This window comes from Neodiprion fabricii, chromosome 4 (assembly GCF_021155785.1).
Source record: "Neodiprion fabricii isolate iyNeoFabr1 chromosome 4, iyNeoFabr1.1, whole genome shotgun sequence".
Classification (NCBI taxonomy): Eukaryota; Metazoa; Arthropoda; class Insecta; order Hymenoptera; family Diprionidae; genus Neodiprion; species Neodiprion fabricii.
Window position 1 is genome coordinate 21,593,548 of NC_060242.1, and position 13,086 is coordinate 21,606,633.

General features: G+C 45.6%; 2 protein-coding genes across 5 annotated transcripts in view; one reads left to right on the top strand and one right to left on the bottom strand.

Annotated features, from left to right (window-relative positions):
* Positions 1 to 13,086, top strand: part of LOC124180771 — a 90,245-nt gene that overhangs the window by 60,081 nt on the left and 17,078 nt on the right. For 3 of the 4 annotated variants that reach the window (XR_006870304.1, XR_006870305.1, XR_006870306.1), the window contains one exon: positions 383 to 606. Coding sequence is in view for 1 of the 4 variants with exons in the window: in XM_046566545.1 (XP_046422501.1) it covers positions 383 to 422 (40 nt within the window). In the remaining 3 variants the exon portion in view is untranslated. Of the gene's footprint in view, positions 1 to 382; positions 607 to 13,086 lie in introns of those variants that run through there. The other variant, XM_046566545.1, reaches the window with a different exon arrangement.
* On the bottom strand, positions 411 to 5,935 carry LOC124180773. Its single transcript, XM_046566548.1, has 2 exons — positions 5,324 to 5,935; positions 411 to 562 (listed from the first exon to the last, which is right to left on the bottom strand). The coding sequence occupies exons 1-2, from the start codon at positions 5,613 to 5,615 to the stop codon at positions 411 to 413; spliced, it is 444 nt and encodes a 147-aa protein (XP_046422504.1). The 5' UTR covers positions 5,616 to 5,935.

Genomic DNA, 13,086 nt, shown 5'->3' on the forward strand with positions numbered 1-13,086 from the left:
ACTGCATTCAAATTAAAAATCCATCTAAACCTCCGTATTATGTTCTCTCGCGAATTGTATTATAATGCGCATGCACGCGGTTTTATATGTATACTGTATAGTATGATATTTACAATTGGAAGGTGAAAAAGAAGGAAGAACAAACATTTGTTGTCCGAAATAAAAAGAAATACTACAATCCAAGAGAAAACGAATTGTATGAAAAAAGTAAAAAATTCGAAAGTAAGCGGGATGAAAGAAAAATAAAAAAAAAAGAAGAGAAAATAATAATATTAATAATACTAATAATAGTAATAAATATACAAGCTAATAATACACGAATGTCGCAAGTGTGTTTAACCTCTAACTAAAATTGTCAATTTTTGTTTCTGCATATTCGCAGAACGGAATTGATGTATGGTACGTTCGGTTTACGAAGATGACGTCGAGGTGCATCCTGATATTTCTGCGTTGTTGCTGGTCTGTTTGGCGACGTCATCAGACGACGACGAGGAGGATGACGATGAAGTGGAGACAATTTTCTTGCTGCTAGAATCGTAAGCCTTTCGCGAACGCCAGAAGTCTGCAATAAAGAAGACGGGACACGATTAAAGGGGTTAAACATTGGTGAGTCAGTAATTGGAATAAGTAAAACGGATCGCTAATTGATACGTAAGCGCGTACGATGCGCATAATGCGTTACGAAAGGAGTTCGCGTTTTTTTTTTTTTTTTTTTGAAAATAGACCAGAAGTGCAGTTACGTCGGGTGGTGATGGTAGAGCACAAGTGTTCAAACGGCGCGTAATCCGGGTGCACTGTAGCAAACATAACGCGACATGCGGGTCGTATCGCTACTCAGCACCCAGCATCTGTGTTATTCGGTTGGGCATTATGCATGCGGTATACCCGCCCATAATGGACACATGGAAAGCTTGAATGGATAGGTGCTCGAAGGCCCGTGAAATCCCTTCGAGGAATTCACTCGCGCGCGTATCGCACGTTCCTCTTTTAATCACGCCCAACGCGAATACGCAACTCGATACGTCCTGCATCCTTCGATTCTCGCTGTCGAGAGACCGGATCTGTTATTGGAGTGGTCATCGGAAAAAGAGGTATAAAAGAAGAGATACAAGCAGAAAACCTGGATGGATTAACCAATTTTTTTTCAAAATCTAATCAGTTTTAAGTCGGACCATGTCGAAGCACTTTAACAAGTTTCTTCTAAATCGGTCGATTTCTTTTCGAGTTATTATCGGACAAAGAAATTCAATTTTCCCGAATAGCTCAGAAATTGCTCATCACGTTTTGCTCAAAATCTGGTCGCAGCTCTAACAAGTCATGAAGAACCTTACCGATTGATTGTATTAAATTAGATTAGATCGTTATTTATTCTTTAGCGAAGCTTTGGAACAATAACGACATTGGCGTCGATGGTTATGCATTTGAGTTAAGCATGTACCGATATTTGGTAAATACAAGTTTCGTACGAAATTGAGAAAATAAACCGCCGATTCGCTGACGTGATATTTTCGGACAAAATATTGACGAGAGACTGAAAATGATTAGATGTGATTCCCTAGATCCTAATTGACAACCGATCTTCTCCCTTTCAGTAGTAATTATAAGAACCTAACTAGACGAACGAAAATATGAAAAGAGACTCTCGTAGTCTGATGTCCATCGCTGGTTTTGAAACGACCAAAGGCCAGCTTTGCACGCGGTGCGCAATAGCCCGAGGAAATCGTTCAGCCCTCTCTTTTACGTATAACTATGGTGGGTCCATCACTACCCTATTTTGGTCAGGTAGCACCTGAGGAGGATAAGGATGAGGTTGAAGAGTAGGGAGAAGAGGAGAGAAGGGGAGGGAAGAAAGAGAGTCCCGCCTCTGGGTCCGAGGCGAGTTCAAGGTACACGTGACAGCAGGTGCGCCCTTGTCCCAACTTGAAATAACCGGATTCGAGGTGCAGAGCTGCCTGGTGACCGAAAATTTGGCGGGAAATTTCCTCTCGACCAGCTATCTTGCGAGATAGCCTTGATTGCTGATTCGGTTATTTAAGGTTTAGCAGCATTGATCATCGGCTCGAAGCGAGAAGCAAATACTTGACCGACGCGACGTGGTCTAGGTTGTAGGTACAGGTATAGGTGCCCACTTCTGTTTGCGGAAACAAAGTGCATTCCTTTAAAATCTTTAATAGGCCGAGTGCCGTGGCTAACCTGGTTTTGGTTGCGTTTATAAAGAGAAAGAGAGAAAAATAGAAAGAGAGTGTTTTTAGAGCAGTTCTCTCGATAGCGAAGGTAAGGAAGGAACGTTGAAAGTATGGGCTGCCCGACGTTCTTAGATAACTAATGCATACGAACTGGCCTGAGCTGGATAGAAAAAGCAACCGCGAACTCAGTGACAGTAGAAACAAAAACACTCTAAACCAAGAACTTCTCTGATCTTGCCCAAAGATTATACGTCCTTGATGCATTATACAACACATTTGCCGCTCGATTCTTCTCGAGTGAAATCGTACACTTGATTACACTCCGGATGATTCGATCAAAGAATAACAACGTCTTCTTGGATCGGCGGAGCGATTCAAGTGTTTAGGTTGATAATTGAAAGACCAATCCGTCGGAATCTTTTGTGCGCTACGTTTAACGATCGCGATGTCGGGCCATACGGCGGGGCATTTCGCGAGCGCGTTTATAAACTGACAGAATTTGGTGGATTCTTTAGATTTTTGGCGGGAGTCTAGCCGTAGTCTGGTTCTTCTGACCGCCACCGCCGTCACATCTGTTTCCTTACAACAACCAACGTCTCGAGGTTCTTTTAAGAAATATTGTGAAAAAGGTGGAAGCAGAGGGTAACCCCTGGCGGCCCACCTCCTTTTCTTTTCTCTTCTCTTCTCTTCTTTTCTCTTCTCGTCTTTTTTTTCCTTTCCTTTACTTCTCTTTTCTATTCTTTCCTCGTCGCGTGGTTCTGCTCACTACCTTTTTCGTGACCGTGGAAGGAAATCGTGGGAGTCTTTCAACCGTTGTGTCTTTCACCGTGGCTCGGTGAAGTGACATTTTTACCCGCCAAAATTTCCCCTCTTCTTTGATCAGCGTGCAGTACTTTTTGTTCTTGAAATTCTCAAAACTTGTGCTCGACGACCAGTTTCTGGAGAAGTTTGCAACAGCCGTCATCGTTATCGTCGCCTTTCTCTTACCGTGTCAACCAATCGTATCGGTGGATTCTATCCCCGATTAACAAAGACCTTAAAACGCAGGCAGGCGTTTACCTAGGTATTCGAGTGTGAAGAGGGACCCATCGCGTTGCGACGCACGCCGCGCACGTTTTTCTATATTATGAAAATTCCATGCGCGTATGGTTAGTTGTAGGTTGAGGCAGATGGCGCACGACCTCTCCAAGGTCTTTCCTTATGGTGTTAGATCGCGTGTTTCCTTTTTCTTCTTCCCTTCCTTGCGTTCTTTACTCTTCTGCCTTTTTCTATCTTAGTCTCTCCTTTCTCTTCCTTCTTTCCTTCCTTCCTTCTTTTAAAGGCTGATTTTAATCGTGGGAAAAGACGTTTGAAACGTATACCGATCACAGCACAGGCTGCATCAAAGTGTCGTAGGTAAAGAGGAAAAAAATGGAAAAAGAAGTAGCAGTAGGAGGAGAGAGCAGGTGGTGCATTTAAAGCCACTGCACAATCCATCGGCGGTAGAGTAGTTTACAATACGATCTACACGCTTTTCCGGATCGAGAAGATGATTTTCCAGAGTACGGAAAGTTTTCCTGTTCGAGTTTTCACTTTCTTTATTCTCTACGCACTCTCAAAAAGTGTTCTCTTCCCGATTGAGAACGGTGCAGGAAGCAAATAGGAAAAAGATAACGAAACCACTTGAATGACGTCCGTGTAATTATAATACGCGGGTAAAAAAGAAAAGAATAATCTCCTATCTGTAACAAGCAGTAAAATTCTTGGTCTTTCTTCTATACAGATATTGGTCTCTTTTTTGGTATACGTACCTATATATGTATCTATACGTATACAAGCCTAGCAACGAGTCGACCTATCAGGGCGAAAGAAACGGTGATACGAAGTAAAAAAGAAAGGAAACTGTTTAGAAGAAAGAGAATTGTTTCGAGAAAAGAAAGGGGGGAGGGGAGTAGAAAAATACCACAGGAAATATCTTTCGATGCTGCGCATTCTTCTCGGGAAAGAATTAGGCCTGTATATAAAGGGCATTCCACCTTCACCGTTTTCGGTTACCAGAGATGAATCACGAAAATCGTTCGGCGTTGTTGGCTCATGACTCACCGAGCAATTCACTCCGAGAAGAGATATTTTTTTCTCTTATACCTTTTCTTCTCTTCTCTTCTTCCCTTTCGTCTTCCTCTCTTTACTTTTCCAATATACGAGACCATATGGCGCTGGATCATGCAAACAGAGACGAGACTCTCTCGATAGCTGAACGTGTACTCCGGATAGTGATAATAACGAACGAACCGCCGCGTAGCTGCGTAGGTGTGAAAAAAGTGACGAAGATGCGAGGCGGTTGTGCTTCGTTGCTCGAATCGAGTCGAAACGGTAGCCCGAAACGCGCAGCATCACCTCAGCCGGAGGATCGTAGGTACGTACCGATGTGTAAAACAAGGAGCTGAAACCGGGAAGAATCAAGTCCGATTCTACACACTTGGGGTATAGGTAGGAGGGCGAAACCTGTTTCGGCCTGAAAGAGCCACGCGACCATGGCTATACCGGCGACTACCAATACATGCCGGCTCTACCCCTGACCCGACGCAACCCGCGTCTCTCCTACGACCGTTGCACCGCGACTCGTTATTTCCCGCCAAAATCGAAGGGGCCGAGTACTCGATCGGCGATCGGCCTTGTTTTCGGGGTGCAGGACCACGTAAGCACGAATTGGTTGATTCGCGAATCGACGAGCCGATGGTCGGGATCATTGCTCAAATCTTCGACGCTGACTCGACACGTTACGCTGCATCGCAGTAACGAGAGTATAACCTAAATTATAATAAGTCGTACGGTTTGATTGAGTTACGACTTTAACAATTACCGTGACCGAGGGAGAGAGCTGGTGATCTGTTTAAAACTGTGTCTGATCTGATTCTTTACGACACCGGGCCGTTTGTTGCCTCTTCACAACGATGAACAGTCACGTAATAATCGAGTCGTAAAATCAGTCGACATCGTCGAACAACGAGAGGAAACGAATGAGGGGAATATTCTGGACCCGTGCAGCAGCGTGAGAAAATCAGTGCATGCGTACAATCAGCTGAATATACGATAAATAATTCGAGTCGTTTCGTACGTGTCCGTAAGCTTGTATGATTTTTTTTATTCAAACATACCGTGGATGTTCGTCTGCCGCGAATACGGGGTAGACCTCTTCCTCGGGGATTTGTTGCCGGTCCTAGGCTTGCTTTTTGCTGCTCCGCACTTGTTCTCCTTGTCCTCCGAGGACCGCGGATCGACGCCCCATCTTCTCGAAAATTTTGCCCTTTCCATCTCCAACGCCTCCTGAAGAAGATCGACCGTATCCTTGGCGTTCGGCTGGCCGAAAAGACATCGAGGTACCGTGGAAACCAGGGACGGTGGTAACACCGTGAAGTGCACCTCACGGCACATCGAGGCTGCGAGCATTGTTTCGAATCGCGAATTTTCCCCCTCCGGCGCCTCTTGTGGCTTTGATTTTCTTTGACTCGTCGTTGTTGCGAAATTTTCCGTTCGTTTTATCGTTCGAAAAGTTGGCAAGGAAGAGTATGGTAATATTTATTCTTCACACCGACACTTGAAAATCTAGCTGCCTGTTCTGTTTACCGGATGAAATCCTCCAGTTTACTTTGAAAAATAAACTCGAAGAAGTGGTAAAATCTGAAGGGTAAAGAAAAAGACAACAAACTGAACTCTTGATATGTAGCGTCTAGTCCCTAAACCTCTGATGACCGGTGCGTTCGGTGGTCAGACTTATTCTGGCTTCCATGGGGTGCGTGCAGGCGCAGGCACCAAGTGAAAAGGTCTCGGCGATCAGCCACGAGGCTTCCCCACCATGTTCTTTAACTCGATTCAAATCTGATTGGTGCGCCGTTTTAAATGCGCGGTAAAAAGCGCGCGGACATCCATACACTCAACGGATTACGTGTCATTATATGTATAAATGCTGGGTAGGTGTACAGTTTGCATAAGCTGTTTACTATTTACGAGCAATTTTTAAAACCCGGAACAACGACACCTTTTCTATACATAGGTATATATATGTAATACACGAAATATATACATAGGTATATATATATATGTATATATGAGTATATGGTTATATAGAAACATGGCACGAACTACCTTTTCGATTATTATTATTATTACTGTTGTTGTTATTATTATCGCTGTCATTATTCTTTCTTATAAGCAGCTCCTCGCATACACCAGACACGAATTGAATTGTACGATGAAATCCTTACTGAATTGACTTGAACTTAGAATGGGTACGATTATTAAAGGCGTTCGTTTTAGAACGTGGGCAGAACAAGTAACTTCCAAAGACAAAATGAAACTTTCGAAATAGAAATGAATAAAAATATCGTTATGATGTCTTTCCGTCGTGGAAGAAGAATCTTCAAGTTAGAGAACGCGTGAGGAAAAAAGAAATTTTTCTGCACCATGGAAGGTGAGATGAATTGACCAAACATAGAGGCTTTGAAAAGATTCTCAATAGGTTTTCAGATTGTTCAGGTATATTTTATTCTGAAAATCTGCAATTACTCGTCATTTTCGTTGGCAATAATTCGCCATTATGGACTTTGATTTTATCCATGCCTTCAGCGTGAATTGATTTTATCGCAACACGGTCACGGCTCAACTTGACCTCTGTGCAGAACAATTACAACAATCATAAACGGCGAATCGGGAATCCAAAAATTATAGATCATCGATATATGAACGCTGGGAAAAAATGTACGACTATCATGAATGGCAACGTTATAGGGTGTTTCACCCGTGCGCGATGCGGTCTGAGAATGCACCTTGCTTCCTGGTGCTGCAGAGTGTCTCTCAGTACCCACGTTTCATACCTGCAGCACCGTCTCGGACCGAGAGAGAGAGAGCGAGAGAGGGAGAGAGAGAGAGAGATACATATACGCTTGGCTATGGGGATTGTGGGTATCACGGTGGTGCTGGGGCAGGTCGTATGGGGGTAAATTTGACCGTTACGAAAGCCGATCCCGAGGGAGATCTACTCGCACTGCCATACGTGCCCTGCACCCTCCTCCGCACGTCGCTGTTCGTACCCACGCTCGCTTTCCTTCTCTCGCGATGTGCGACGATCTGTACCGTGGGCTGGATGGTCGGCTGGTTGGTACGCTCTCTTCGCATGCATGCGGGCCTGCGACAGGTGGACCAACACCATGAACGACCGTCACGGCCGCGATCTAACCATCCCGATGTACATACGTGCGTGTAACGCGTTCTACACTCGTGAACTAGGTGTCTGGTGCATAGGTGCCGGGGTGAACCGTGTCGGGATTTAATTGCGGAACCGAGAATATATTATCTCGAACGTATAAACGTGCGCTGCGAGGCTTTGAAAAGAATCCGTTTCAAACACCATGTAGTTCATTTTCCGAGATATCATTACGCGATACTGCAATTTTCAACGGTCAGGATTTGCACGTGAGGTTCTCGCAGCGTCGATGAAAATAATTCTTAATAAACAGTAAACGTTCTGCTTTGCAAATTTCTTTCTAAGAATAGACCGAGATTGTCCAGCTACACTCTATGGAGAATGTCTGTTCACTAGCTGTAAAAATAAAAAGAAGAATTATGAGATTTATTATTCAAGGAATATCTAAAGATTCTTGACAAGAATAATAATTTCATGATGTAACCACAAAATTTTCCACGCGGCGAAAGATTGAATCAGAGTCGATACACCGCATGAGCACCTTGCTTTAACTTTGCTACGAGGAACACGCAGGACTAACTCTCGGGGGTCTTTCTTACCGGGCGGGCATTGTTGGCACTGGGGGGTGTAATGACGTCACGTTCTCAGCACCGGCTTCCGTCATGGTCTGGAGACCGCGCGTAGGATATACCGGAAGTTGTATCAAGTGTGTAGGGGAGGTCCCGATTACCTCGGCTCGAAACCCGCAGGGACGAACTCTTGGTACGCGTCTTTTTACTCCCGTACACGTATGAACGAAGGCCTCAGCTGCCCTTCGGGAAGATTTGAACTATGGGCTTTTCATACAGTTCACATGTGCAGCGGGGGAGTAAAGTGCTTTAATCGACTAACGGTTTTTCGGTTAACCGCTTCGTCCGATGATGCGATTCTCGCTTAACTCAACCGTCGTTTCTGTAGGTTGATACTACACCCACTCCAGATGTCGAGGATGAACTTGCACTCTAATTGTGTAGCCAAGCTCGCCGAACATCGAGCTCGATTACGTTACGTCTGTAGGTATCGTGAGAGACCCTTCGGTGAGCTTCGTGAAAAAATATCGGAACGATAAAAACCCGATGAGCTGTTGAAGTTGAAAATAGAATTGACGCTAGGCCCGTCGATGACGATATTCCTGTCCGTTCGAGAGAGCGTTGCGAAGCGGCGCGGTGCTTCCAAAGGCGGTTGGATCGTTGAGCGGGTCAGTACTCGCGGGTAAAAAACTGAACCGCCTTGAATTATTTTCCTCTCCCAGCGCAACGCGGTACCGGGACCTGGATATTCCCGCGCCGGATACACCGAGCTAACGACGACGACGCTCTCAGTTGCCAGGGAAATCTCGGCTCAAATAGCATCCGTCAAAGGCGCCCACCTCCTCTCTGTTTACCTGTCCGTCCATCCGAGAACCCATTATGAGCCGCCTTTCGCGCAGCCAATTCCAACTTCCGCTCTGCCAATCGTCAGGTTGGAGCAATTTAGCTTCTACGAGACGTCGAGATTCGTGCGTTCTCGGCTCTCCGACTCGCCACTGTGATTTGGTCGGCTTCTTTTTCTTCTTTGTTATTAAATCTGAGAGAGGGTGAAGCGAATAGCGCAGTGTCAATAAGTTTGGGTCTTCGGTGTTCGTGTGGGATTAGTCATGCATCGTGTATGCTCTTTTCTCACTTTATCAGAAGAGTTGGAAACACTTTTATTCAAGATCAAGTACAGTGCCAACGACAGCTGATGAAGCATCGCGTTCGCCGTTCATTCGCCGAGTATCCCGGGCGACGAAAGTTTCAAGTCTACCCTTTTGGAAGGCGGTAGAGAGCGACAGAGAGAGAGAGAGAGAAAGAGAGCAAAGCGTTTCACATCTGCCTGGCCGCAGGGTGTAGCTAACCTTTCTTCGTAATCGCTGCGAATGGTCAAGCGGCCTCGCATCTATGGCGTAGGTTTTACGCAGTGAAGCTCCAAACAACAGCGGAGAAAAGTTACGGGGGCCGTGTATCTTTGAACAGATTTTACGCCATGAAATTTGCGGATTCCAGAGCTTCTTACCTACGGCTTAGGCACATACTCGCTGGTCGTTGACTCATTGGCTCACCGACTGCGCCCAGAGTGGACCCAGTGATGTAAATTCTTTGTCCCGCGTTAAAGAAGCCGAATGTTTGTGAAATTTGATACACGAGGTTCTTGAAGCAGAGGCTGCAGATCCTGTGCGGTCATCCGCTGGCCACGATACATCGGGAAATCGTTTTTCATCTGCTTGTTCACCCACCCTGCGTCGGTATTCAATGCTGGTGAGTGAAGGGTGAAGATTTGGTGAAAATGGTGAAAAGGGAGAGAGAGGTTGCAACTGGAGTCTGTGCAGCAGCAGGCATTAAATGTGAAAGGGGTTTTGTCAATGTGACAGCATGGCAGTTTCCGTTTTTCGGGAAATGAGAGAAGGGCCGTGCGTGCACATCCATGGCACAAATACGCGCGTACCTATACCCACATTTTAATAAACAGCTCTCTTGCGGCAGCTGTTGCCGTATGCAGATGCCATCGCCGAATTGAGTGCTGCAGTAGGAATTTGGCTCTCATCTTGAGAGCGAGGCTCCCTCATATTTTTTACCATATTAAACAGCCGAAAACAGCACGCGACCCTCCGAAGGAAACGGACGCGAAGACGAGGTACGAGAAAAAATGTATAAAGAAGAAAACCAAGAAGTAAAATAATAAAAAAAAGACAAAAAAAAAAAAAAATTGAGTGGAACCGCGTATCCTCAGAGTGCTGCTGCCGTACTCCTGAAGAGCTCCGACAGAACGACTGCTCGAGTGTATCTTAAATACTTTCAGCGCCTGGTCAATCGGCTACTCACGTTACGTCCGTAGCGTTTAACGCGCTTAGTTCAGGCGTCGACTCGCAAGTCCCGCGCGCTGTTTTAACACCATTTATGCAATGTATCCGGTAATAATTGGCACGAACTGTCATACACCGTGAAATTGTTCGGTAGGGTGAGTATGCCAAAGGGACACGCTTAACGCAGGATGTTCACGGTGGTTGCGTGCGGCTTCGGGATCCCTCGATTTCCATAAAAACTGCTCGTACCGCTCCACAACGTGAGAACAATTATCAGAGTTTTTTTCCAGTTTCTTCGAGATCGTTCTTATCTACCGATCTGGCGTCAAGGGTTACTGATCATCGTTGGACATAATATTCGTCTCAATGATCAGCAGATTGCGACGGGTCAATATTTTGGTTTTTGTCGAAATCGTGTCGTAAATCATGATCGAGCATCTGTTTTGCCAACTCTTTGGGTTTAAGTATCGTTTTTACTGTTTTTGTCTATCGAAAAAGTCGGTTGCCGGCTCTTGTCCAGTTTGATTTTTTTTTCCCGCAACCATCTGCCGGAGTGCGTTTCTCCGTTTCTCCTCTCCTCTCCGTCTTCCTCTTCCTCTTCCTCTTCCTCTCTTCTCTTTGCCTTGCCCTCCTCCGTCCTCATCTCTCTATCTCCGACGCTCCTATCGCGATAAATAAGGACCGGGAGAAAAGACAGCTGGATGTGTGTATCCCAGTTGTCGGTTGGGCTCTCACTCCCTGGTTGCGGTCTGTTCGTGGGGGTGTGAGATCGCTATCCTGGGACGTCGTGCTCTCCTTCCCTCTCCCTTGGTGCAGAGGGTGCTCGGTCTGGTCTGGCCAGATGCTGGAAGTAATTAAACATCCTGTTCCTCCAGGCAGCTTCCTGCAATGCGCCACCCTCGGCTCTCAGCCCAGATTTTTCACGTACCTACGCTTACCGATCGCCGCGAGAAATCCGTTGATGCTGCCCGGGCCGTGACTCGCTGCACCAACGATCACTTTTTTCCCGCCTGTTTCTTCGAACGATAACGGTTGAACCGCGGCAGCCTTCCTTCCTTCCTCCCGCCACTCCTTGAGGTGCAGGCGGGATAAAAGCGGCAGGTGCACCGGGCTCATTAAACACGCCCTGCATCTGCGCCAAGCGTTCTCGATTTCTCGATCCTCGATTCTCGAGACGTCGCCGTCACGTCTGCATTCCTCAAACAAACACCCGCCGATTTTCTCAGACTTCTTCCCTGAAAAGGCGGGCTGAAAAAATAAACACCCAAGCACATTGTTTCCTTACCCGGGTCCGTCTCAGCTTCGACCATTCTGGATTCTGGCGCGTGGCTACCTTCCTTGACGCGCGTGCCGAGGCTGCTGCCCTCCAGATGCACGAGAGGATCGACGGATGCACTCTTTTCGCCTTCGTTCATCGCGCACTTATCTTATACGTTAGCGCCACCGCGTCCCAAACGCTGTTCATAAATCATTTGATTCGTACGGAAAATTTATTTTCAAATTTAAATTTCTGCAGGTCTTCCTGCACTCGATGACGCTCTCCTCAGAGACCTGCGACTGGCTGCATTTCTTCAGTCATTTTTCTTCCCCACCTCCCATGTAAATGCTTCTTTCCGCACCTTGCCGACGACGACACCGTTCTCGCTACGATAATCCCGCCGGTGATTCGAAGAAGGAATATAATGGACGATCGGACCTTTAAAATTTAAAGGGAGCCCCGCTTCTCTTTGGGCTCGGATCGAACAGCTGACGATCCCAACGCCACAAACCTCCGACACTTGACTATAGGTACAAATCTGAAAAGCGACGGCCTTCCGGGAAAACGAAACGCCTTGTTCACCTTCGCAATTGGTCGAAAACAGCCTGTAAGTATCTCTAATTTGCTTTTTTTCATCTGGGTTTTTTTACGCTGGGTTTAATTTTGCCGTAAACTGCATGGTAGGTCCATAGCAGCATTGAAATAATACCTGGAGCGAAAAACGCAATGAACGGAAAATTCGTCGCGTGTTTAGAGTTGCTGCGGAGAGTTCACTGTGCATGTATGACGGCATATGGCGCTGCAACAAGCTTATATTATAGAATTTATTTTCATAGCGGGAGTTTGAAAGCTTACATGCGTTTACATGCAACGATGCCCTTAATATAAATAACGAGATGCCACCGCACGTTTTATTCCTTCCGTTTCTTTTTTTTTTTCATTCTTTACATCACATTCATGTTCGTGTAAAACTGACACCCCATATGGGGTGTCTATGTATTTATTACACAACATCTGATCTCCTGTATACTGTACGATATATCTCGTGTATATCATAAAGTTCACATCGTCAAGCCTGCTGTTTGCTTTCTGAATTGAACAATATAATTAAACGGATAAAATGTGGAATAGGACGAAAGTAGAATAATCGCTGAGATAGAGCCATCACCGTCATCATGTATATATTTACTTCCGTTTATACGGAGTAATTAAACCTAAATGACTAGTGCAATTATTGTCAGCCAACTGCAGACGACGAGCTTCCGATTAAAATCAAAACAAACATGCGTTCTGTGGGGTTTACCAACCTATAATCATCCCCCAATTGACGATGTGATGAATCGAGGATGGTTGTTTCGGTTAATGCAAACAAAGTTCTTAATTGGCTCCCGAAATGTGTACAAAAAATTTTCAATACCGTAAAAAAATGTATATCTGTCATACTTGCACAGGAATTTCATAGTCTCCACTACTACAACACACTGTAACGGTAAAAAATATCGTGGGAACGAAAAGTAATTGAGCATTGTGCAGATCGAGAATCAACCGTCCGTCGAGCTTGTTATACGATCGGCAGTTACGGCTAATTGGTTTTCCAGGA